This window comes from Manacus candei, unplaced genomic scaffold (genome assembly GCF_025592945.1).
Source record: "Manacus candei isolate 608988 ecotype Guabito, Panama unplaced genomic scaffold, ASM2559294v1 h1tg000227l, whole genome shotgun sequence".
Classification (NCBI taxonomy): Eukaryota; Metazoa; Chordata; class Aves; order Passeriformes; family Pipridae; genus Manacus; species Manacus candei.
The window spans coordinates 88,569-114,220 of NW_026138275.1; the positions used below are offsets into that span (position 1 = coordinate 88,569).

The 25,652-nt window shown below is 52.5% G+C and overlaps 1 protein-coding gene and 2 long non-coding RNA genes across 4 annotated transcripts in view; all 3 read right to left on the bottom strand.

The window, feature by feature from the left end:
* The window catches only part of LOC127464462 (maestro heat-like repeat-containing protein family member 1), a 136,512-nt gene that overhangs the window by 72,166 nt on the left and 38,694 nt on the right, over nucleotides 1-25,652 (bottom strand). The window contains exons 15-24 of the mRNA XM_051774800.1: nucleotides 24,428-24,538; nucleotides 22,528-22,672; nucleotides 20,903-20,943; nucleotides 17,313-17,454; nucleotides 13,531-13,583; nucleotides 8,303-8,410; nucleotides 8,002-8,121; nucleotides 6,429-6,551; nucleotides 3,018-3,164; nucleotides 2,891-2,917 (exon numbers count right to left, since the gene is read on the bottom strand). Coding sequence (XP_051630760.1) covers nucleotides 2,891-2,917; nucleotides 3,018-3,164; nucleotides 6,429-6,551; nucleotides 8,002-8,121; nucleotides 8,303-8,410; nucleotides 13,531-13,583; nucleotides 17,313-17,454; nucleotides 20,903-20,943; nucleotides 22,528-22,672; nucleotides 24,428-24,538 — 1,017 coding nt within the window. The remainder of the gene's footprint in view (nucleotides 1-2,890; nucleotides 2,918-3,017; nucleotides 3,165-6,428; nucleotides 6,552-8,001; nucleotides 8,122-8,302; nucleotides 8,411-13,530; nucleotides 13,584-17,312; nucleotides 17,455-20,902; nucleotides 20,944-22,527; nucleotides 22,673-24,427; nucleotides 24,539-25,652) is intronic.
* On the bottom strand, nucleotides 9,003-12,958 carry LOC127464468 (uncharacterized). The gene is made up of 5 exons (XR_007901401.1): nucleotides 12,885-12,958; nucleotides 10,704-10,746; nucleotides 9,659-9,783; nucleotides 9,201-9,284; nucleotides 9,003-9,077 (listed from the first exon to the last, which is right to left on the bottom strand). It is a non-coding gene; the product is annotated as an uncharacterized LOC127464468 (long non-coding RNA).
* Nucleotides 17,850-19,967, bottom strand: LOC127464470 (uncharacterized). Of its 2 annotated transcripts, none has more exons than XR_007901403.1 (3): nucleotides 19,933-19,967; nucleotides 19,545-19,665; nucleotides 17,850-17,882 (listed from the first exon to the last, which is right to left on the bottom strand). It is a non-coding gene; the product is annotated as an uncharacterized LOC127464470 (long non-coding RNA). The 2 variants fall into 2 exon arrangements; XR_007901404.1 differs by lacking the exon at nucleotides 17,850-17,882 and adding an exon at nucleotides 18,172-18,204.

Consider the following 25,652-nt stretch of genomic DNA (forward strand, 5'->3'; position numbering starts at 1 on the left):
AATAATAATAAAGAATAATAATGAATAATTAATCGTATCAACAAAAAAGTAATAATAATAACAATAACAATAACAATAACAATAACAATAATAACAATAATAATAATAATAATAATAATAATAATAATAATAATAATTCCAGGGGTTAGATCCCAGCTCTGGGAATTGTTAGTGCAGGGGAGCGTTGGTGGAGCCCCAAAAAAGCCCAAAAAGTAGATTAATTAAAGTGGGAATATGAACAGGAAGGGACTTAAATGGAAATGGAAATGGGGTTGGAAATTAAATATAATGTATGGGGGAAAAAAGGATTGAAAAGGAATAAAAAATGGAAAAATAAGGAATAAAGAATAAATGAAAAATAAAGATTGGAGTAAGGAATGAAAAATAAAAAGGAGAAGAAAAATAAAAAGAAGAAAACTAAAAAGAAGAAGAAAAATAAAAACAAGAAGGAAAATAAAATAAAAAGAAGAAGAAAAATAAAAAGAAGAAGAAAAATAAAAAGAAGAAGAAAAATAAAAACAAGAAGGAAAATAAAATAAAAAGAAGAAGAAAAATAAAAAGAAGAAGAAAAATAAAAAGAAGAAGAAAAATAAAAAGAAGAAAAATAAAAGGAAGAAGAAAAATAAAAGGAAGAAGAAAAATAAAAAGAAGAAGGAAAATAAAAAGAAGAAGAGAAATAAAAAGAAGAAAAATAAAAAGAAGAAGAAAAATAAAAACAAGAAGGAAAATAAAAAAAAGAAAAAAAACAAAAACAAGAAAATTAAAAACAAAATGAAGAAAAACAAAAACGAAAAGAAGAATAACAAAAACCAGAAGAAAAACAAAAACCAGAAGAAAATAAAAAGAAAAACCAGAATAAAATTAAAACCAGAAGAAAAATAAAAAACAAAACCCAGAAGAAAAACAAAAACCAGAAGAAAAATTAAAAAAAAAGGGAAGAAAAATAAAAAAGAAATACAAATAAAATACAAACAGGGCTATGGAGATAAATAAAGACTGAAAGTCAAACGAAAAGTAAAATTAAAAAATAAAAAAAAAAATATAATATGATCCTCCAGCTCCCCCCAATCCCACCAGGAAGTTCTTTCCCAATCCCACCAGGAAGTTCTTTCCCAATCCCTCTCTCCTGGGAGTTTTGGTACCGCTTAGGGAACGATCCCAGTGTGGAAAAACCAAGTCTTTCCCTATCCCACCAGGAAGTTCTTTCCCAATCCCACCAGGAAGTTCTTTCCCAATCCCACCAGGAAGTTCTTTCCCAATCCCACCAGGAAGGTCTTTCCCAATCCCACCAGGAAAGTCTTTCACAATCCCACCAAGAAATTCTTTCCCAATCCCACCAGGAAGGTCTTTCCCAATCCTTCTCTCCTGGGAGTTTTTGGGATCACTTAGGGAACGATCCCAGCATGGAAAAACCAAGCCTGGGGTGAGGAGCAGGTCCCCCTCCTCCAGCTCCCCCCAATCCCTCCAGCAAGTTCTTTCCCAATCCCACCAGGAAGTTCTTTCCCAATCCCACCAGGAAGTTCTTTCCCAATCCCACCAGGAAATTCTTTCCCAATCCTTCTCTCCTGGGAGTTTTGGGGTCACTTAGGGAATGATCCCAGTGTGGAAAAACCAAGTCTTTCCCAATCCCACCAGGAAGTTCTTTCCCAATCCCACCAGGAAGTTCTTTCCCAATCCCACCAGGAAATTCTTTCCCAATCCCACCATGAAGTTCTTTCCCAATCCCACCAGGAAGGTCTTTCCCAATCCCACCAGGAACTTCTTTCCCAATCCCACCAGGAACTTCTTTCCCACTCCCACCAGGAAGGTCTTTCCCAATCCCACCAAGAAATTCTTTCCCAATCCCACCAGGAAGTTCTTTCCCAATCCCACCAGGAAGTTCTTTCCCAATCCCTTCCCTGCTGGGAGTTTTGGGACCACTTAGGGAACGAACCCAGCAGGGAAAAAACCTGAGAATCCCAGGGTGAGGAGCAGTAGCTTCCCCCAGATCCCACCAGGAAGTTCTTTCCCAATCCCACCAGGAAGTTCTTTCCCAATCCCACCAGGAAGGTTTTTCCCAATCCCACCAGGAAGTTCTTTCCCAATCCCATCAGGAAGTTCTTTCCCAATCCCTTCTCTGCTGGGAGTTTTTGGGATCACTTAGGGAACAATCCCAGCAGGGAAAAAACCTGGGAAGCCCCAGGGTGAGGAGCAGCTCCTCCCAATCCCACCAGGAAGTTCCTTCCCAATCCCTCTCTGCTGGGAGTTTTGGGACCACCAGGAAGTTCTTTCCCAATCCCACCAGGAAGTTCTTTCCCACTCCCACCAGGAAGTTCTTTCCCAATCCCACCAGGAAATTCTTTCCCAATCCCACCAGGAAGTTCTTTCCCAATCCCACCAGGAAGTTCTTTCCCAATCCCACCAGGAAGTTCCTTCCCAATCCCTCTCTGCTGGGGGTTATGGGACCACCATGAAGTTCTTTCCCAATCCCACCAGGAAGTTCTTTCCCAATCCCACCAGGAAGTTCTTTCCCAATCCCACCAGGAAGGTCTTTCCAATCCCACCAGGAAGTTCTTTCCCAATCCCACCAGGAAGGTCTTTCCAATCCCTCCAGGAAGTTCTTTCCCAATCCTTCTCTGCTGGGAGTTTTTGGGATCACTTAAGCAACGATCCCAGTGTGTAAAAACCAAGTCTTTCCCAATCCCACCAGGAAGTTCTTTCCCAATCCCACCAAGAAATTCTTTCCCAATCCCACCAGGAAGTTCTTTCCCAATCCCACCAGGAAGTTCTTTCCCACTCCCACCAGGAAGGTCTTTCCCAATCCCACCAGGAAGAGGCAGAGAGAGAGAGAGAGAGAGGAGCCAGGGAAGAGCAGAGCAGAGCAAGCGCCTCTCACTCACTCACGCTGTACCTTGGTCTCTACTTTTATCCCCAGAACCTGAACAAGTGGGGGAAAAAACACTGTTAGGGACACAGGAACACACAGGATCCATCCAGGGATCCGCTCCTGGCTGCTCCCAGAAAAGGGGGGAGCTCACCTTGGTGTGGAAGTACTGGAAGATGTTCCTCAGGATGTCGGCCTCGACGCGGGGCAGGATGAGCTCGCGGGGCGCGGCCGCGGCCACGTGCCCGTAGCACAGGATGAGGGTGCTCTTGATCTTCTCCACCTCCGTGTCACTCCGGTCCTGAGGGGATGGGAAAGAGGGAAGCAGGTTGGAGATGTCGGCACCCGGAGGAAACGTGGTGTCATGGGTTGAAATTGGCCCCCCCCGAGAGTCAGAGGTGATGGGTGCCAGGGCAGCGTTCCCTGGAGGGCCAACCACCCCTCGTCTTGTTCGCTTCTGCTCGAAATCACATATACATTGTGGTAGTTTGGTCTGGGCCTTCCTTGGTGACCGGTTTGTAACCAAGGAAGGGCCCAGATTTACCCGGTGTTCCCTACGATTTTTACATAAGCCAGGGTATAAGAAGAAAAGAGGAGAGGTTTTTGCCCCTCTTTCCTTCTGGCAGCTTTGGAGGTGCAGGTTTTCCTGCTGTTGAGTCTGTCGGGTTGGGGAGTGAGGCCTGGTAAGGCCTGGTGAGGCCTAGTGAGGCCTGGTAAGGCCTAGTGAGGTGTAGTGAGGCCTAATGAGGCCTGGTAAGGCCTAGTGAGGCCTGGTAAGGCCTAGTGAGGCCTAGTGAGGCCTGGTGAGGCCTGGTGAGGCCTGGTGAGGCCTAGTGAGGCCTGGTAAGGCCTAGTGAGGTGTAGTGAGGCCTAATGAGGCCTGGTAAGGCCTAGTGAGGCCTGGTGAGGCCTAGTGAGGCCTGGTAAGGCCTAGTGAGGTGTAGTGAGGCCTAGTGAGGCCTGGTAAAGCCTTGTTGACCTTGGAAGACAGAGGTTGCCGGCGGTCATTCCAGCGCGACTCTCCGTTGTCCAAAGGAGAGTAGTAAGATAGTTTTTTGCTAATTTCTTTTAGTTGCTAGATATTGGGCTACTGATCGGGATATATATATATATATATATATATATATATATATATATATATTTTATTTTGGTTTTGTTCCTTTTCCCTTCCCCCTTCCTCTTCCCTTGTGAAACTGTATATATATTTCAGTTGTATATAACTGTAATATAAGTGTAAATATATTTATATATATCGCTTTAGCTGTCTCTCTCTCGTTTCGGTTTTATTGGTTGTTTTTTCCCTCTTCTCCCTGAGGTTTTGGAGGGGGGGGGTGAAACAGGAGGCCAAGCCCAAAAGAGTTAACTAAGAAATTTGGGCCTGCTAACGAGTTACCAACATCCTAAACGAGCTGTGCTCGTTCTGTTCTACTTTACTGGACCAAAGCTTAAGAGAATAGTACAAGAACATGTAATAGGCCTAGAGGTGATAAATTAGAAATGCAGTAGGATCAGGTAGACCTTTGAATAGAAGAAATAGGCCGGGAGCCAGGGCTTTCTCCAAGCTTCAGTGAGTGGGTCAAGAACAAGGGAAGAGAAGGAAGGTCAAGCTGAGGAAGATGAGTTGAAGCCCCCAGAGCCACGGAGGAAGAGTGGAAGTACCCTCAGGATTGAGGGCCAAGAGAAACACCGCCCCAAGCCCCGCCTGAGCTCCACCTATACTCTGCCTATTAATAATATGCATAGATAGATGTTGTAATCACTTGAATATGCATTTAATCACAGCTGAAGATTGTATAAAAATGCTGATTTTGTGTGAAGCCTTGGAGCAAGTTTGGCCAGCGTGAGCTGGCTGGCTCCCAACATTGAATAAACAAATACCTGGCTGCTTAAAGATTAAAAAGTCTCTGAGCAGTTACTCAGACTGATTTTTCAGATAAAAATCATATGTACGTATAAAAATATATTCATATAAAAATCATATCTACGTATAAAAAATCATATATACGTATAAAAATATATACATATAAAAATCATATATACGTGTAAAAATATATACATATAAAAATCATATATACGTGTAAAAATATATACATATAAAAATCATATATATATATATAAAAATATATACATATACGTGTAAAAATACATACATATAAAAATCATACATACGTATAAAAATATACATATAAAAATCATATATACATGTAAAAATCATAAATACGTATAAAAATATATACATATAAAAATCATATGTACATGTAAAAATATATACGTATAAAAATCGTATATACGTGTAAAAATATATACATATAAAAATCATATATATGTATAAAAATATATACATATAAAAATCATATGTACAAATAAATATATATACATATAAAAATCATGGAACTGTGGGATAGGAGGGTGTTCCTGTGCTCACACCCATCACTGAACTGTGACATAGGAGGGTGATCCATCCCTCAGGATTCCTTCCCTTATGATCCCAGCCCTGATAATCCTATCCCTGAGGATCCATCCCCTCATGTTCCCATCCCTGAGGATCCATCCCTGAGGATCCCACCCCTGAAGATCCCATCCCTCATGATCCATCCCTGATGATCCATCCCTGATAATCCATCCCTGATAATCCCATCTCTGATTATCTCATCCCTGATGATCCATCCCTGAGGATCCATCCCTCATGATCTCATCCCTGATAATCCCATCCCTCAGGATCCATCTCTCATGATCCATCCCTCATGATCCATCCCTCATGATCCATCCTTGATAATCCCATCCCTGATGATCCATCCCTGATGATCCATCCCTGAGGATCCATCCCTGACGATCCATCCCTGACGATCCATCCCTGACGATCCATCCCTGAAGATCCCACTCCTGAGGATCCCATCCCTCATGATCCCACCCTTCATGATCCATCCCTCATGATCCCATCCCTCATGATCCCATCCCTGATGATCCATCCATGATAATCCCATCCCTCATGATCCATCCCTGATAATCCCACCCCTGATGATCCATCCCTCATGATCCATCCCTGATGATCCATCCCTCATGATCCATCCGTGAGGATCCATCCCTGATGATCCATCCCTGATGATCCATCCCTAAGGATCCATCCCTGAGGATCCATCCCTGACCCTCTGGCTCTCTCTCCTCTCTCCCACAGATCTGTGCTCCCCTGATGATCCATCCCTGATGATCCATCCCTGATTATCTCATCCCTGATAATCCCACCCCTGATGATCCATCCCTCATGATCCCACCCCTCATGATCCATCCCTGAGGATCCATCCCTCAGGATCCATCCCTCAGGATCCCTTCCCTCATGATCCATCCCTCATGATCCCATCCCTGAGTATCCATCTCTGATGATCTCATCCCTCATGATCCATCCCTGATGATCCCATCCCTGATAATCCCATCCCTGATGATCCCTCCCCTCATGATCCATCCCTCAGCATCCCATCCCTCATGATCCCAGCCCTTATTTCCCACTCCAGCTCCCTTCCCAGGGCCGGAGGGTCCCCATCCCAGCAGGATCCCCCTCGGCTCTCACCTTGAAGATGCTGAAGAGCCCCACGGATTTCTTGAACACGTCAGACCTCACAAAGTCCTCCAGCTTGGCCAAGGTCTCCTCCAGGTGATTCATGGCACAGATCCCGAAGCAGGAAGCCAGTCCCTGAGGGAAGGAGGGGGGAAAAAAACCCTCATTAACAGCCCAATTAATTGGGCAGCCCCAGCTGACCCTCCCAGAGCCCGTTTATGGCTTTAATTCCCGAGGGAATTCCGGGCACAAGGACACCGTGACAGGGTGGGATGTGGAGAGGCAGGCACAGCTCCCAGTGGGAAGGTGGGAATGGGGTGGGATGGGCAGGTCCTGCTGGGCTGGGAATCCATAAACAGTTTATCCAGGAGAGGCACCAGATGGAATGGGATGAGCTGGAGCAGAGCCAGGAAGAGCAGCTGAGGGGGGAGAGCTGGGAATGGGCAAAAGGGAGAGCTGGGAATGTTCACCTGGAGAAGGGGAAGGATCCAGGGAGACCTTGGAGCCCCTTCCAGGGCCTGAAGGGGCTCCAGGAGAGCTGGAGAGGGACTGGGGACAAGGGCTGGAGGGACAGCACCCAGGGAATGGCTTCCCAGGGTTAGGGGGGAGAGTGGGAAGGGATTCCTGGCTGGGAGGGTGGGGAGGGGCTGGGATGGAATTCCCAGAGGAGCTGTGGCTGCCCCTGGATCCCTGGGAGTGTCCCAGGGCAGGTTGGATCCCCCTGGGATGGTGGGAGGTGTCCCTGCCCGTGGCAGGGGGTGGGATGAGGCTTTTAAAGTCCCTTCCCACCCGAACCATCCCAGAATTCCACGCTTTTAGCAGGGACAGGAAAAGGGATGACGGGTTTAAACTTGGAAAAAGGGGAGATTCAGGCCAGAGAAAAGGAGTTTTTCGTGCTGAGGGTGGTGGGACACCCGGAACAGGCTGCCCAGAGAGGTGCCAAACTGGATCACGGGACAGGGAATGGCTCAGCTTGGAAAATCCCCCCGAGCCCACCCAGCCCTGCCCATGTCCCCAAGTGCCCCCTCCCCAGGGATGCTCCATCCCCCAGGGATGGGGATCCAGGGCTGGGCAGCCCTTCCCAGCAGGGATTTTCCCAATATCCCAAATAAACCTCCCCTGGCCCAGCTTGGGGCCGTTTCCCCTCGTCCTGTCCCTGTTCCCTGGGAGCAGAGCCCGATCCCACCTGGATCCACCCTCCTGTCCCCCTGGATTCCCTCTGATCCCCCTTTTCTCCAGGCTGAGCCCCCCCAGCTCCCTCAGGAGTTCTCCAGACCCTTCCCAGCCCCTTTCCCATCCCTGGACACGCTCCAGCCCCTCCATGATCCCTCTTTCCTTCCCAATCCCACCGGGATGGTCACCTCAGGACACCCAGCCCTGCCCAGGCCAGCCCTGCCCATGTCCCCCCAAGTGCCACCTCCCCAGGGATGCTCCATCCCCCAGGGATGGGGATCCAGGGCTGGGCAGCCCTTCCCAGCAGGGATTTTTCCCAAGATCCCAAATAAACCTCCCCCTGGAGGGAGAGCCCGGCATGGCAGGACCACCCTCCACGTCCCACCTGGCACGTCTGGCACCGATTCCTCACCTCCCTCTCGGCCTCCTCCTGGTACCTGGCCGTCTCCAGGAGCTCCTGGAGCTGCTTCTGCACCAGCTCCTTGCTGGCACAGGCTCCCAGCGTGGTCCCAATGCATTTATACAGGAAATTCTGGAAAACCAATGGGAATGTGACCCTTTGGGACCCCCTGTAGGTGCCACGAGGTGGGTCTGACCAGGAAAAGCCTCAGGGCGACATTCCACGTCCAGCATTCCCTTCCTGGTGGTCCTCCTGGCCTCCCAGCTTCATTCCCAGCTGGATTTGCCCCTCCCAGGGCCTTCCCAAGCCTCACCTTTTCCAGGTGGGAGCCGTTGTAGCAGCTCAGCTGGCGGCACATCTCGGTCACCAAGGGGCAGCTCCAGGCGTTGTCCGGCACGGCCGCCAGGCTGTCCTGCAGGAACTGCATCCCAAAAAACCCCTCAGCATCCCCAAAAACCCCCAGCATCCCAAAAAAACCCTCAGCATCCCAAAAAAAACCCCAGCATCCCCAAAAAAAACCCCAGCATCCCAAAAAAACCCTCAGCATCCCAAAAAAAACCACAGCATCCCAAAAAAACCCTCAGCATCCCAAAAAAACCCCAGCATCCCAAAAAAACCCAGCTCCCGGCACCACAGACTCCCACAGCCCCAGGGAAAGCTGCTGGACCTTTGGATTCCCACCAGGAATGTCTTAGAAAGCTCCTGGACCTTTGGATTCTCACCTTGGATCCCCATGGAAAACTCCTGGGCCTTTGGATTCTCACCCTGGATCCCTTGGAAAGCTCCTGGACCTTTGGATTCTCACCCTGGATGTCTCATGGAAAGCTCCTGGACCTTTGGATTCTCACCCTGGATGTCTCATGGAAAACTCCTGGACCTTTGGATTCTCACCCTGGATTCCTTGGAAAGCTCCTGGACCTTTGGATTCTCACCCTGGATGTCTCATGGAAAGCTCCTGGACCTTTGGATTCTCACCCTGAATTCCTTGGAAAGCTCCTGGACCTTTGGATTCTCACCCTGGATGTCTCATGGAAAGCTCCTGGACCTTTGGATTCTCACCCTGGATGTCTCATGGAAAGCTCCTGGACCTTTGGATTCTCACCCTGGATTCCTTGGAAAGCTCCTGGACCTTTGGATTCTCACCCTGGATGTCTTGGAAAACTCCTGGACCTTTGGATTCTCACCCTGGATGTCTTGGAAAACTCCTGGACCTTTGGATTCTCACCCTGGATGTCTTGGAAAGCTCCTGGACCTTTGGATTCTCACCCTGGATGTCTCATGGAAAACTCCTGGACCTTTGGATTCTCACCCTGGATCCCTTGGAAAGCTCCTGGACCTTTGGATTCTCACCCTGGATGTCTCATGGAAAGCTCCTGGACCTTTGGATTCTCACCCTGAATTCCTTGGAAAGCTCCTGGACCTTTGGATTCTCACCCTGGATGTCTTGGAAAGCTCCTGGACCTTTGGATTCTCACCCTGGATGTCTCTTGGAAAACTCCTGGACCTTTGGATTCTCACCCTGGATGTCTTGGAAAACTCCTGGACCTTTGGATTCTCACCCTGGATGTCTTGGAAAACTCCTGGACCTTTGGATTCTACCCTGGATGTCTTGGAAAACTCCTGGACCTTTGGATTCTCACCCTGGATGTCTCATGGAAAGCTCCTGGACCTTTGGATTCTCACCCTGGATGTCTCATGGAAAACTCCTGGACCTTTGGATTCTCACCCTGGATGTCTTGGAAAACTCCTGGACCTTTGGATTCTCACCCTGGATCCCTTGGAAAGCTCCTGGACCTTTGGATTCTCACCCTGGATGTCTCATGGAAAACTCCTGGACCTTTGGATTCTCACCCTGGATTCCTTGGAAAGCTCCTGGACCTTTGGATTCTCACCCTGGATTCCTTGGAAAGCTCCTGGACCTTTGGATTCTCACCCTGGATGTCTTGGAAAACTCCTGGACCTTTGGATTCTCACCCTGGATGTCTTGGAAAGCTCCTGGACCTTTGGATTCTCACCCTGGATGTCTCTTGGAAAACTCCTGGACCTTTGGATTCTCACCCTGGATGTCTTGGAAAACTCCTGGACCTTTGGATTCTCACCCAGGATCCCCATGGAAAACTCCTGGACCTTTGGATTCTCACCCTGGATGTCTTGGAAAACTCCTGGACCTTTGGATTCTCACCCTGGATGTCTCATGGAAAGCTCCTGGACCTTTGGATTCTCACCCTGGATGTCTCATGGAAAACTCCTGGACCTTTGGATTCTCACCCTGGATGTCTTGGAAAACTCCTGGACCTTTGGATTCTCACCCTGGATCCCTTGGAAAACTCCTGGACCTTTGGATTCTCACCCTGGATGTCTTGGAAAGCTCCTGGACCTTTGGATTCTCACCCTGGATCCCCATGGAAAGCTCCTGGACCTTTGGATTCTCACCCTGGATGTCTCATGGAAAACTCCTGGACCTTTGGATTCTCACCCTGGATGTCTTGGAAAACTCCTGGACCTTTGGATTCTCACCCTGGATGTCTCATGGAAAGCTCCTGGACCTTTGGATTCTCACCCTGGATGTCTCATGGAAAACTCCTGGACCTTTGGATTCTCACCCTGGATCCCTTGGAAAACTCCTGGACCTTTGGATTCTCACCCTGGATGTCTCATGGAAAACTCCTGGACCTTTGGATTCTCACCCTGCATCCCTTGGAAAGCTCCTGGACCTTTGGATTCTCACCCTGGATGTCTCATGGAAAGCTCCTGGACCTTTGGATTCTCACCCTGGATGTCTTGGAAAACTCCTGGACCTTTGGATTCTCACCCTGGATGTCTTGGAAAACTCCTGGACCTTTGGATTCTCACCCTGGATGTCTCATGGAAAACTCCTGGACCTTTGGATTCTCACCCTGGATGTCTCATGGAAAACTCCTGGACCTTTGGATTCTCACATTGGATCCCTTGGAAAACTCCTGGACCTTTGGATTCTCACCCTGGATGTCTCATGGAAAACTCCTGGACCTTTGGATTCTCACCCTGGATGTCTTGGAAAGCTCCTGGACCTTTGGATTCTCACCCTGGATGTCTTGGAAAACTCCTGGACCTTTGGATTCTCACACTGGATGTCTCATGGAAAGCTGATGGACCTTTGGATTCTCACCCTGGATGTCTTGGAAAGCTCCTGGACCTTTGGATTCTCACCCTGAATTCCTTGGAAAGCTCCTGGACCTTTGGATTCTCACCCTGGATCCTCATGGAAAACTCCTGGACCTTTGGATTCTCACCCTGGATCCCTTGGAAAACTCCTGGACCTTTGGATTCTCACCCTGGATCCCCTTGGAAAACTCCTGGACCTTTGGATTCTCACCCTGGATGTCTCATGGAAAACTCCTGGACCTTTGGATTCCCACCCTGGATGTCTCATGGAAAACTCCTGGACCTTTGGATTCTCACCCTGGATGTCTTGGAAAGCTCCTGGACCTTTGGATTCTCACCCTGGATGTCTTGGAAAACTCCTGGACCTTTGGATTCTCACCCTGGATGTCTTGGAAAACTCCTGGACCTTTGGATTCTCACCCTGGATGTCTCATGGAAAACTCCTGGACCTTTGGATTCTCACCCTGGATGTCTCATGGAAAACTCCTGGACCTTTGGATTCCCACCCTGGATGTCTCATGGAAAACTCCTGGACCTTTGGATTCTCACCCTGGATGTCTTGGAAAACTCCTGGACCTTTGGATTCTCACCCTGGATGCCTCATGGAAAGCTCCTGGACCTTTGGATTCTCACCCTGGATGTCTCATGGAAAACTCCTGGACCTTTGGATTCTCACCCTGGATGTCTCATGGAAAACTCCTGGACCTTTGGATTCTCACCCTGGATGTCTTGGAAAGCTCCTGGACCTCTGGATTTTCAAGCTGGATCCCTTGGAAAACTCCTGGACCTTTGGATTCTCACCCTGGATCCCTTGGAAAACTCCTGAACCTTTGGATTCTCACCCTGGATTCCTTGGAAAGCTCCTGGACCTTTGGATTCTCACCCTGGATGTCTCATGGAAAACTCCTGGACCTTTGGATTCCCACCCTGGATGTCTCATGGAAAACTCCTGGACCTTTGGATTCTCACCCTGGATGTCTTGGAAAGCTCCTGGACCTTTGGATTCTCACCCTGGATGTCTTGGAAAACTCCTGGACCTTTGGATTCTCACCCTGGATGTCTTGGAAAACTCCTGGACCTTTGGATTCTCACCCTGGATGTCTCATGGAAAACTCCTGGACCTTTGGATTCTCACCCTGGATGTCTCATGGAAAACTCCTGGACCTTTGGATTCCCACCCTGGATGTCTCATGGAAAACTCCTGGACCTTTGGATTCTCACCCTGGATGTCTTGGAAAACTCCTGGACCTTTGGATTCTCACCCTGGATGCCTCATGGAAAGCTCCTGGACCTTTGGATTCTCACCCTGGATGTCTCATGGAAAACTCCTGGACCTTTGGATTCTCACCCTGGATGTCTCATGGAAAACTCCTGGACCTTTGGATTCTCACCCTGGATGTCTTGGAAAGCTCCTGGACCTCTGGATTTTCAAGCTGGATCCCTTGGAAAACTCCTGGACCTTTGGATTCTCACCCTGGATCCCTTGGAAAACTCCTGAACCTTTGGATTCTCACCCTGGATTCCTTGGAAAGCTCCTGGACCTTTGGATTCTCACCCTGGATGTCTCATGGAAAACTCCTGGACCTTTGGATTCTCACCCTGGATCCTCATGGAAAACTCCTGGACCTTTGGATTCTCACCTTGGATCCCTTGGAAAACTCCTGGACCTTTGGATTCTCACCCTGGATCCCTTGGAAAACTCCTGGACCTTTGGATTCTCACCCTGGATGTCTCATGGAAAACTCCTGGACCTTTGGATTCTCACCCTGGATGTCTTGGAAAGCTCCTGGACCTTTGGATTCTCACCCTGGATGTCTCATGGAAAACTCCTGGACCTTTGGATTCTCACCCTGGATCCTCATGGAAAACTCCTGGACCTTTGGATTCTCACCCTGGATCCCCTTGGAAAACTCCTGGACCTTTGGATTCTCACCCTGGATGTCTCATGGAAAACTCCTGGACCTTTGGATTCTCACCCTGGATCCCCATGGAAAACTCCTGGACCTTTGGATTCTCACCCTGGATGTCTCATGGAAAGCTCCTGGACCTTTGGATTCTCACACTGGATGTCTCATGGAAAGCTCCTGGACCTTTGGATTCTCACCCTGGATGTCTCATGGAAAACTCCTGGACCTTTGGATTTTCAAGCTGGATCCCCATGGAAAACTGATGGACCTTTGGATTCTCACCCTGGATGTCTTGGAAAACTCCTGGACCTTTGGATTCTCTCCCCAGTCAAGCAGAAGAAGCTCCTGGGATTCCTGGTTTTAACTTTCCCAGCTGGAATTGCACGTCCCGCCCCGTGCCAACCTCAATCTCCTTTTTCCAGAGCCAAAATCCAGGGAAAACCTGTTCCCCCTGGCCTCCCCCCAGCCCTCCCAGCACAGGGACCCTCACCTGCAGCAGCTTCTCCTCCCATTCCTGCTGGGCCAGGGACTTCTCCGTGTTCTCTAGGAGAGAGCACAGTGGGATACTGGTTACACTGGAGCCAGGCTGGGAGAGCTGGGAATGTTCCCCTGGAGAAGGGGAAGGATCCAGGGAGACCTTGGAGCCCCTTCCAGGGCCTGAAGGGGCTCCAGAAGAGCTGGAGAGGGACTGGGGACAAGGGCTGGAGGGACAGCACCCAGGGAATGGCTTCCCAGGGTTAGGGGGGAGAGTGGGAAGGGATTCCTGGCTGGGAGGGTGGGGAGGGGCTGGGATGGAATTCCCAGAGGAGCTGTGGCTGCCCCTGGATCCCTGGGAGTGTCCCAGGGCAGGTTGGATCCCCCTGGGATGGTGGGAGGTGTCCCTGCCCGTGGGAATGGATGTCACTGCTGCAATCCCACCCCAACTCCTGCAATCCCAACTCCTGCAATCCCACCCCAACTCCTGCAATCCCACCCCAATTCCTGCAATCCCACCCCAATTCCTGCAATCCCACCCCAACTCCTGCAATCCCACCCCAATTCCTGCAATCCCACCCCAACTCCTGCAATCCCACCCCAACTCCTGCAATCCCACCCCAACTCCTGCAATCCCACCCCAACTCCTGCAATCCCAAACTCCTTCAATCCCACCCCAATTCCTGCAATCCCACCCCAACTCCTGCAGCTCAGGCAACAGGACTTCAGGAAGGAGGAGGAAATCAAGGAATATCCCCCTGGAAATTGGGGATACTGGGATCAGGGGTTAGGCCAGGCCTGGGAATCCTTTTCCACCCTCTGAGCTCACACTTGGGCCTTCCTTGGGATGTTCCTGGTCACGGGACACAGGGAATGGCTTCAAACTGGAAAAGGGGAGGTTTCCACGGGATATTGGGAAGGGATTCCTGGCTGGGAGGGTGGGGAGGGGCTGGGATGGAATTCCCAGAGGAGCTGTGGCTGCCCCTGGATCCCTGGGAGTGTCCCAGGGCAGGTTGGATCCCCCTGGGATGGTGGGAGGTGTCCCTGCCCGTGGCAGGGGATGGGAGTGGATGATCCTGGAGTCATGGAATGGCTTGGGCTGGAAGGGACCTTGAGGATCACCCAGTTCCTCCACGACCTCGAAGGTCCTCCCAGCCCAGCCCATCCCGGGGTGACTCCAGTTTCCATCCATCCCACAGCAGGGACAAACCAGCCCTCAAATGTTCCCTGTCCTGCCCCCCACCCCTCAGGACTGACTGAATTGGTGGCACCAGGGGGATTAAATTCCTTATTAAAACAGGGAAAAGGCTCCTCAGGGAGCTTTGAACCACCGAGGGCCACCAGGACATGGGGAGTTCTCCTTGTTATTCCCAGAAACTTCCAGGAATTTGGGCATGTTGAGTCGAGCTGGGTCAGGAACTGGCTGAGGGTGGGCCTGGAGAGGGGTGGGGATGGAGCTGCATCCAGCTGGGATCCATCCCCAGGGGTGTCCCCAGGGATCAGGGGTGGGGATGGAGCTGCATCCAGCTGGGATCCATCCCCAGGGGTGTCCCCAGGGATCAGAGTTGGGCCCAGTCCTGTTTAATGTCTTTACTGATGATCTGGATGAGGGGATTGAGTGAACCATCAGCAAATGTGCAGGTGACACCGAGCTGGGGGGAGTGTGGATGTGCTGGAAGGCAGGAGGGCTCTGCAGAGGGACCTGGATGGGTTGGATCCATGGGCTGGTTCCAAGGGGATGAGGTTCAAGCAGGCCAAGGGCCGGGTCCTGCCCTTTGGCCACAACAACCCCTGGGGACAGAGGGGCTGGAGAGCAGCCAGGCAGGAAGGGAGCTGGGATTTGGGATGGGCAGGGAGCTGAACAGGAGCCAGAGTGTGCCCAGGGGGACAAGAAGGCCGATGGATCCTGGCCTGGCTCAGGAACAGGGTGGCCAACAGGGCCAGGGAAGTGATTCTGCCCCTGGACTCAGCGCTGGTGAGGCCACCCCTGGAGTGCTGTGTCCAGTTCTGGGCCCTCAGCTCAGGAAGGACATGGAGGGGCTGGAGCAGGGCCAGGGGAGAGCAACGAGGCTGGGGAAGGGACTGGAGCACAATTCCTGTGAGGAGAGGCTGAGGGAGCTGGGGGGGCTCAGCCTGGAGAGGAGGAGGCTCAGGGGAGACCTCCTCACTCTCTGCAACTCCCTGACAGGAGGGGGGAGCCAGGGGGGGGTTGGTCTCTTTTCCCAGGCAACTCTCACAAGACAAGAGGGCTGGGTCTGCAGCTGTGCCAGGGGAGGTTTAGGTTGGATATCAGGAAGAATTTCTTTGCAGAGAGGGTGCTCAGCCATTGGAATGGGCTGCCCAGGGAAGGGGTGGATTCTCCATCCCTGGAGGTGTTTAAGGACAGACTGGATGTGGCATCAGTGCCACGGGCTGGGAACCACGGCGGGGTTGGATCAAGGGTTGGACTGGATGGTCTTGGAGGTCCCTCCCAACCCAGCTGATTCTGGGATTCTATAATTCTGTGATTCTGTGATTCCCTGTTTCTGTGATTCTCTGATTCTGTGATTTTGTGACTGTGATTCTCTGATTCTGTGATTGTGAGTCTGTGATTCTGTGATTCTCTGATTCTGTGATTCTCTGATTCTATGACTGTGATTCTGTGATTGTGATTTTGTGATTCTCTGATTCTCTGATTCTATGACTGTGATTCTGTGATTCTGTGCGTCTGTGAGTCTGTGAGTCTGTGATTCTGTGAGTCTGTGATTCTATGACTGTGATTCTCTGATTCTCTGATTCTGTGATTCTGTGACTGATTCTCTGATTCTCTGATTCTATGACTGTGATTCTGTGATTCTATGATTCTCTGACTCTGTGATTCTGTGATTCTCTGATTCTCTGACTGTGATTCTGTGATTCTCTGATTCTGTGATTCTGTGATTCTGTGACTCTGTAATTCTGTGATTCTCTGATTCTATGATTCTGATTCTATGACTGTGATTCTATGATTCTGTGATTGTGATTCTGTGAGTCTGTGATTCTCTGATTCTGTGATTCTGTGACTGTGATTCTGATTCTGTGATTCTCTGATTCTGTGATTCTCTGATTCTATGATTCTCTGATTCTATGATTCTCTGATTCTGTGATTCTATGACTGTGATTCTGATTCTGTGATTCTGTGATTCTGTGATTCTGTGATTCTCTGATTCTCTGACTCTGTGATTCTGTGATTCTCTGATTCTATGACTCTGATTCTCTGATTCTATGATTCTGTGATTCTGTGATTCTCTGATTCTGTGATTCCGTGAGTCTGTGACTCTGTAATTCTGTGACTCTGTAATTCTGTGATTCTCTGATTCTCTGATTCTATGACTGTGATTCTATGATTCTGTGATTGTGATTCTGTGAGTCTGTGATTCTCTGATTCTGTGATTCTGAGAGTTTGAGTCTGTGATTCTCTGATTCTCTGATTCTATGACTATGATTCTGTGATTCTGTGACTGTGATTCTCTGATTCTGTGATTCTGTGACTGTGATTCTGTGACTGTGATTCTGTGACTGTGATTCTCTGATTCTGTGAGTCTGTGATTCTGTGATTCTCTGATTCTGTGAGTCTGTGATTCTGTGATTCTGTGATTCTGTGAGTCTGTGATTCTGTGATTCTGTGATTCTCTGATTCTGTGATTCTGTGATTCTCTGATTCTATCACTGTGATTCTCTGACTGTGATTCTGTGATTCTCTGATTCCGTGATTCTCTGACTCTCTGATTCTCTGATTTTGGAGAAGGTGACCCCAGGAGAAGCCCCTCCCTTCCTCACCTTCCAGGTGCTCCACCAGGAGGGGGATGCCCTTGTTCCAGAGCTGCTCCAGGGCGGGGTGGACGCTGCAGCGCAGCACGTGCAGCAGGCGCAGCGCGGCCGCGCCCCGGCCGTCCCCCACGTAGGGCTGGGAGGAGACCACCTGGAAAAGGGGACATGGGACAAGGGGTCAGTGCTGGGAAAGGCACATCCAGCTCAGCAGGGAAATGTGGGACAAAACACAGGAGTGGAAGTCGTGGAATCATCGAATGGTTTGGGTCGGGAGGGAGCGCAAAGAGCGTCTTGTCCCGTCGGCTCGTGGGCAGGGACAGCTTCCCCTGTCCCAGGCTGCTCCAAAACCCCTTCCAGCTTGGCCTTGGACACTCCCAGGGATGCCCCATGGAATATCACAGTGGTTTGGGTTGCAGGGGACTTTAAGGATCACCTGGTTCCAACCCCCTGCCATGGGCAGGGACAGCTTCCCCTGTCCCAGGTTACTCCCAAGCCCCATCCAACCTGGCCTTGGACACTCCCAGGGATGCCCCATGGAATCACAGAGTGGTTTGGGTCGGAGGGGACTTTAAGGATCACCTGGTTCCAACCAGGGACACCTCCCACCATCCCAGGGTGATCCAACCTGGCCTTGGACACCTCCCACCATCCTGGGTTGATCCAACCTGGCCTTGGACACTCCCAGGGATGCCCCAGGGAATATCAGAGTGATTTGAGTTGGAGGGGACTTTAAGGATCACCTGGTTCCAACCAGGGACACCTCCCACCATCCCAGGGTGATCCAACCTGGCCTTGGACACCTCCCACCATCCTGGGTTGATCCAACCTGGCCTTGGACAATCCCAGGGATGCCCCAGGGAATATCAGAGTGGTTTGAGTTGGAGGGGACTTTAAGGATCACCTGGTTCCAGCCAGGGACACCTCCCACCATCCTGGGTTGATCCAACCTGGCCTTGGACACCTCCCACCATCCTGGGTTGATCCAACCTGGCCTTGGACACCTCCCACCATCCCAGGCTGATCCAACCTGGCATTGGACACTTCCAGGGATGCCCCATGGAATATCAGAGTGATTTGGGTTGGAAGGGATTTTAAGGATCACCTGGTTCCAACCAGGGACACCTCCCACCATCCCAGGCTGATCCAACCTGGCCTTGAACACTCCCAGGGATGCCCCAGGGAATATCAGAGTGGTTTGGGTTGGAAGGGATTTTAAGGATCACCTGGTTCCAACCAGAGACACCTCCCACCGTCCTGGGTTGATCCAACCTGCCCTTGGACACTCCCAGGAGTGGTTTGGGTTGGAGGAGATTTTAAGGATCATCTGATTCCAACCCCCTGCCATGGGCAGGGACACATTTCCCTATCCCAGGTTGCTCCCAAGCCCCATCCAGCTTGGCCTTGGACACTTCCAGGGATGCCCCAGGGAATCACAGAGTGGTTTGGGTCAGAGAGGACTTTAAGGATCACCTGGTTCCAACCAGGAACACTTTCCCTTATCCCAGGTTGATCCAACCTGGCCTTGGGCACTCCCAGGGATGCCCCAGGGAATATCAGAGTGGTTTGGGTCGGAGAGGACTTTAAGGATCACCTGGTTCCAACCAGGGACACCTCCCACCATCCCAGGCTGATCCAACCTGGCCTTGGACACTCCTAGGGATGCCCCATGGAATCACAGAGTGGTTTGGGTTGGAGGGGATTTTAAGGATCACCTGGTTCCAACCACGGACACCTCCCACCATCCTGGGTTGATCCAACCTGGCCTTGGACACCTCCCACCATCCCAGGCTGATCCAACCTGGCATTGGACACTTCCAGGGATGCCCCATGGAATATCAGAGTGATTTGGGTTGGAAGGGATTTTAAGGATCACCTGGTTCCAACCAGGGACACCTCCCACCATCCTGGGTTGATCCAACCTGCCCTTGGACACTCCCAGGAGTGGTTTGGGTTGGAGGAGATTTTAAGGATCATCTGATTCCAACCCCCTGCCATGGGCAGGGACACATTTCCCTATCCCAGGTTGCTCCCAAGCCCCATCCAGCTTGGCCTTGGACACTTCCAGGGATGCCCCAGGGAATATCAGAGTGGTTTGGGTCGGAGAGGACTTTAAGGATCACCTGGTTCCAACCAGGAACACTTTCCCTTATCCCAGGTTGATCCAACCTGGCCTTGGGCACTTCCAGGGATTCCCCATGGAATATCAGAGTGGTTTGGGTTGGAGGGGATTTTAAGGATCACCTGGTTCCAACCAGGGACACCTCCCACCATCCCAGGCTGATCCAACCTGGCCTTGGACACTTCCAGGGATGCCCCAGGGAATATCAGAGTGGTTTGGGTTGGAGGGGATTTTAAGGATCATCTGATTCCAACTCCCTGCCATGGGCAGGGACACCTTCCACTATCCCAGGTTACTCCCAAACCCCATCCAACTGGGCCTTGGACACTCCCAGGGATGCCCCATGGAATATCAGAGTGGTTTGGGTCAGAGGGGACTTTAAGGATCACCTGATTCCAACCAGGGACACTTCCCACCATCCCAGGCTGCTCCAACCTGGCCTTGGACACTCCCAGGGATTCCCCATGGAATCACAGAGTGGTTTGGGTTGGAGGGGATTTTAAGGATCACCTGGTTCCAACCAGGGACACCTCCCACCATCCCAGGGTGATCCAACCTGGCCTTGGACACTCCCAGGGATTCCCCATGGAATATCAGAGTGGTTTGGGTTGGAGGGGATTTTAAGGATCACCTGGTTCCAACCAGGGACACCTCCCACCGTCCTGGGTTGATCCAACCTGCCCTTGGACACTCCCAGGAGTGGTTTGGGTTGGAGGAGATTTTAAGGATCATCTGATTCCAACCCCCTGCCATGGGCAGGGACACATTTCCCTATCCCAGGTTGCTCCCAAGCCCCATCCAGCTTGGCCTTGGACACTTCCAGGGATGCCCCAGGGAATATCAGAGTGGTTTGGGTTGGAGGGGATTTTAAGGATCATCTGATTCCAACTCCCTGCCATGGGCAGGGACACCTTCCACTATCCCAGGTTACTCCCAAACCCCATCCAACTGGGCCTTGGACACTCCCAGGGATGCCCCATGGAATATCAGAGTGGTTTGGGTCAGAGAGGACTTTAAGGATCACCTGGTTCCAACCAGGAACACTTTCCCTTATCCCAGGTTGATCCAACCTGGCCTTGGGCACTTCCAGGGATTCCCCATGGAATATCAGAGTGGTTTGGGTTGGAGGGGATTTTAAGGATCACCTGGTTCCAACCAGGGACACTTCCCACCATCCCAGGCTGCTCCAACCTGGCCTTGGACACTCCCAGGGATTCCCCATGGAATATCAGAGTGGTTTGGGTTGGAGGGGATTTTAAGGATCACCTGGTTCCAACCAGGGACACCTCCCACCATCCCAGGCTGATCCAACCTGCCCTTGGACACTCCCAGGGCTGGAGCAGCCACAGCTCCTCTGGGCAACCCGGGTCAGATTTCTGGGGGGGTTTTTGCCTCTCCTGATCCATCTGGGAAAGCTGAGGGAGGCACCAACATCCAGGGAAAGGCAGGGAAAAAAAAAACATCCCTGCAGGCCACTCACCAGGAGCCTCGTGGTCAGAGCGTGGGGAGAGGGAAGGTTTGCTATGAAAAGAAGGGAAGAGAGAATGAGATCATCATCCCCCATGGGATGGGATGGCCCCAATCCCTCCTGTGTCCCCCCTGGGATGGCCCCAATCCCTCCTGTGTCCCCATAGGATCATCCTCCACGGGGTGGGATGGACCCAATCCCTCCTGTGTCCCCCATAGGATCATCCCCCATGGGATGGCCCCAATCCCTCCTGTGTCCCCATAGGATCATCCTCCACGGGGTGGGATGGACCCAATCCCTCCTGTGTCCCCCATAGGATCATCCCCCATGGGATGGCCCCAATCCCTCCTGTGTCCCCCCTGGGATGGCCCCAATCCCTCCTGTATCCCCCATAGGATGGCCCCAATCCCACCCATGTCCCCATAGGATCATCCCCCATGGGATGGCCCCAATCCCACCCATGTCCCCACAGGATCCTCCCCCCTGGGATGGCCCCAATCCCTCTTGTATCCCCCATAGGATGGCCCCAATCCCACCTGTGTCCCCCATAGGATCATCCCCCATGGGATGGCCCCAATCCCTCCTGTGTCCCCCCTGGGATGGCCCCAATCCCTCCTGTGTCCCCCACAGGATCCTCCCCATGGGATGGCCCCAATCCCACCCATGTCCCCCATAGGATCATCCCCCATGGGATGGCCCCAATCCCACCCATGTCCCCACAGGATCCTCCCCCCTGGGATGGCCCCAATCCCTCCTGTGTCCCACATGGGATGGCCCCAATCCCTCCTGTGTCCCCCATAGGATCATCCCCCATGGGATGGCCCCAATCCCTCCTGTATCCCCCCTGGGATGGCCCCAATCCCACCCATGTCCCCCATAGGATCATCCCTCCTGGGATGGCCCCATTCCCACCCATGTCCCCCATAGGATCATTCCCCCTGGGATGGCCCCAATCCCACCTGTGTCCCCCCTGGGATGGCCCCAATCCCACCCATGTCCCCCATAGGATCATCCCCATGGGATGGCCCAAATCCCTCCTGTATCCCCCACAGGATGGCCCCAATCCCTCCTGTATCCCCCATAGGATGGCCCCAATCCCACCCATGTCCCCCCTGGGATCATCCCCCATGAGACAGCCCCAATCCCACCTGTGTCCCCCACAGGATCATCCCCCATGGGATGGGATGGCCCCAACCCCTCCTGTGTCCCCCCTGGGATGGCCCCAATCCCTCCTGTGTCCCCATAGGATCATCCCCCATGGGATGGGATGGTCCCAATCCCTCCTGTGTCCCCCATAGGATGGCCCCAATCCGTCCTGTGTCCCCCATAGGATCATCCCTCTGGGATGGCCTCAATCCCACCCATGTCCCCATAGGATCATCCCCCATGGGATGGCCCCAATCCCTCCTGTGTCCCCCACAGGATCATCCCTCATGGGATGGCCCCAATCCCACCCATGTCCCCCACAGGATCATCCCCCCTGGGATGGCCCCAATCCCTCCTGTGTCCCCCCTGGGATGGCCCCAATCCCTCCTGTGTCCCCCACAGGATCATCCCCCATGGGACAGCCCCAATCCCTCCTGAGTTTCCCATGGGATGGCCCCAATCCCACCCCCCATCCCAGTCTCCAGCGGCACCGTTGAGGTCGTAGCGGATCAGGGCCCCGTCCTCTCCCTCCTCCTGCCTCTTCAGGGCCAGGAACGTGAGGCTCTTGCACAGCGGGGTCAGGGCGTTGGTGAAGGGGGTGGGGGTGACAAATTCCAGCAGGAAGGGCCACAGCACCTGTGGGAAAAGGGAAGGGCCTTGTGGTGGGCATGGGATGGAGACCCGGAGAGCGGGAGAGGGAGATTGGAGGGTCGTGGGATGGTTTGGGGTGAAGGGACCTTTGGGATCCTCAATTCCCATCCCCTGCCATGGGCAGGGACACCTCCCACCATCCCAGGGGGATCCAACCTGCCCTTGGACACTCCCAGGGATTCAGGGGCAGCCACAGCTCCTCTGGGAATTCCATCCCAGCCCCTCCCCACCCTCCCAGCCAGGAATCCCTTCCCAATATCCCGTGGAAATCTCCCCTTTTCCCAGTTTGAAGCCATCCCCCCGTCCCCTTCCCATCCCAAGGAAGGACCAAGTGTGAGCTCAGAGGGTGGAAAAGGATTCCCAGGCCTGGCCTAACCCCTGATCCCAGTATCCCCAATTTCCAGGGGGATATTCCTCCATTCCCTCCTCCTTCCTCAAGTCCCGCTGGCTGAGCTGCAGGAATTGGGGTGGGATTGCAGGAATTGGGGTGGGATTGCAGGAGTTGGGGTGGGATTGCAGGAGTTGGGGTGGGATTGCAGGAGTTGGGGTGGGATTGCAGGAATTGGGGTGGGATTGCAGGAGTTGGGGTGGGATTGCAGGAGTTGGGGTGGGATTGCAGGAGTTGGGGTGGGATTGCAGGAATTGGGGTGGGATTGCAGGAATTGGGGTGGGATTGCAGGAGTTGGGGTGGGATTGCAGGAATTGGGGTGGGATTGCAGGAGTTGGGGTGGGATTGCAGGAGTTGGGGTGGGATTGCAGGAGTTGGGGTGGGATTGCAGGAGTTGGGGTGGGATTGCAGGAATTGGGGTGGGATTGCAGGAGTTGGGGTGGGATTGCAGGAATTGGAGTGGGATTGCAGGAGCTCAGGGTGGGATTGCAGGAGTTGGGGTGGGATTGCAGGAGTTTGGGATTGCAGGAGTTGGGGTGGGATTGCAGGAGTTTGGGATTGCAGGAGTTGGGGTGGGATTGCAGGAATTGGGGTGGGATTGCAGGAGTTTGGGATTGCAGGAGTTGGGGTGGGATTGCAGGAGTTGGGGTGGGATTGCAGGAGTTGGGGTGGGATTGCAGGAGTTTGGGATTGCAGGAATTTGGGGTGGGATTGCAGGAATTTGGGATTGCAGGAGTTGGGGTGGGATTGCAGGAGTTGGGGTGGGATTGCAGGAATTGGGGTGGGATTGCAGGAATTGGGGTGGGATTGCAGGAATTGTTGGGATTGCAGGAGTTGGGGTGGGATTGCAGGAGTTTGGGATTGCAGGAGTTGGGATTGCAGGAGTTGGGGTGGGATTGCAGGAGGAACATCCATTCCCATGGGCAGGGACACCTCCCACCATCCCAGGGGGATCCAACCTGCCCTTGGACACTCCCAGGGATCCAGGGGCAGCCACAGCTCCTCTGGGAATTCCATCCCAGCCCCTCCCCACCCTCCCAGCCAGGAATCCCTTCCCACTCTCCCCCCTAACCCTGGGAAGCCATTCCCTGGGTGCTGTCCCTCCAGCCCTTGTCCCCAGTCCCTCTCCAGCTCTCCTGGAGCCCCTTCAGGCCCTGGAAGGGGCTCCAAGGTCTCCCTGGATCCTTCCCCTTCTCCAGGGGAACATTCCCAGCTCTCCCAGCCCGGCTCCAGAGCAGAGGGGCTCGGGGAGCAGGTGAGGGGGATCCCAGGAAAAGGACCAGCTTCCCAAATGGAGTTCCCAGAGGGATGGGAGCAGTGCCACCCCCGTCCCACGTGGCACAGGGACTCACGTGGCTCATCCTGTCCACGGTGGTGCTGAGCAGGAACAGGGTGTTGATGCTGATGCTCCTCACGCTGTCACTCGTCAGCTCCTCGGGGTCCGGGGGGGCCTTTTTGGGGGGCTGGAAGGGAACCCAAAGCCCTCTCAGTTTTGGGATCTCCCCACAGAGATCCCACAGAGCATCGAAGGGATAAGGGGAAGGGCCCGGGGGTGGGATGGGTTGTGGCCCCCAAAAGGGGGTCACCACCCCGGTGGTGTGAGGGGTGTGGGGTGGGTAGGGGGTTTGGGGTCACCAAAAGGGCGGGAAAAAAGAGTGGGAGAAAAAGGGTGGGGAAAAAAGGAGGGGGGAAAAAAGGGCGGGGAAAAAGGGGGGAAAAAGGGTCGGGGAAAAAGGGGGGGAAAGGGGTGGGGGAAAAAGGGTGGGGAAAAAAGGGCAGGGGAAAAAGGGGGGGGAAAAAGGGGGTGGGGAAAAGGGGTGAGGAAAAGGGCAGGGGGAAAAATGGAGGGGGTAAAAAGGAGGGGGGAAAAAGGGCAGGGAAAAAGGGGGGGGAAAAAAGGGCAGGGGGAAAAAGGGGGGGAGAAAAGAGGGGGAGAAAAGGGAGGGGAAAAAAGGGTGGGGAAAAAGAGTGGGAGAAAAAGGGTGGGGAAAAAAGGAGAGGGGAAAAAAGGAGGGGGGAAAAAAGGGTGGGGAAAAAGGGGGGAAAAAGGGTCGGGGAAAAAGGGGGGAAAAAAAGGGGGGAAAAAGGGGGGGGAAAAAAGGGCAGGGGGAAAAAAGGGGGGAAAAAGGGGGGGGGAAAAAGGAGGGGGGAAAAAAGGAGGGGGGAAAAAAGGGTGGGGAAAAGTGTGGGGGAAAAAGGGAGGGGAAAAAGAGGGGGGAAAAAGGGGGGGAAAAAGGCAGGGGAAAAAGGGAGGGGAAAAAAGAGTGGGAGAAAAAGGGTGGGGAAAAAAGGACGGGGAAAAAGGGGAGGGAAAAGGGAAGGGAAAAAGGGCGGGGAAAAAGGGGGGAGAAAAAGGGTGGGGGAAAAGGTGGGGGAAAAAGGGCGGGGAAAAAAGGAGGGGGAAAAAAGGGCGGGGAAAAAAGGGGGGGAAAAAGGAGGGGGGGAAAAAAGGGTGGGGAAAAAGGGGGGGAAAAAAGGGCAGGGGAAAAGGGGGGAAAAAAGAGTGGGGAAAAAGGGTGGGGAAAAAAGGCAGGAAAAAAGGGTGGGGGAAAAGGGCGGGAAAAAAGAGCGGGAGAA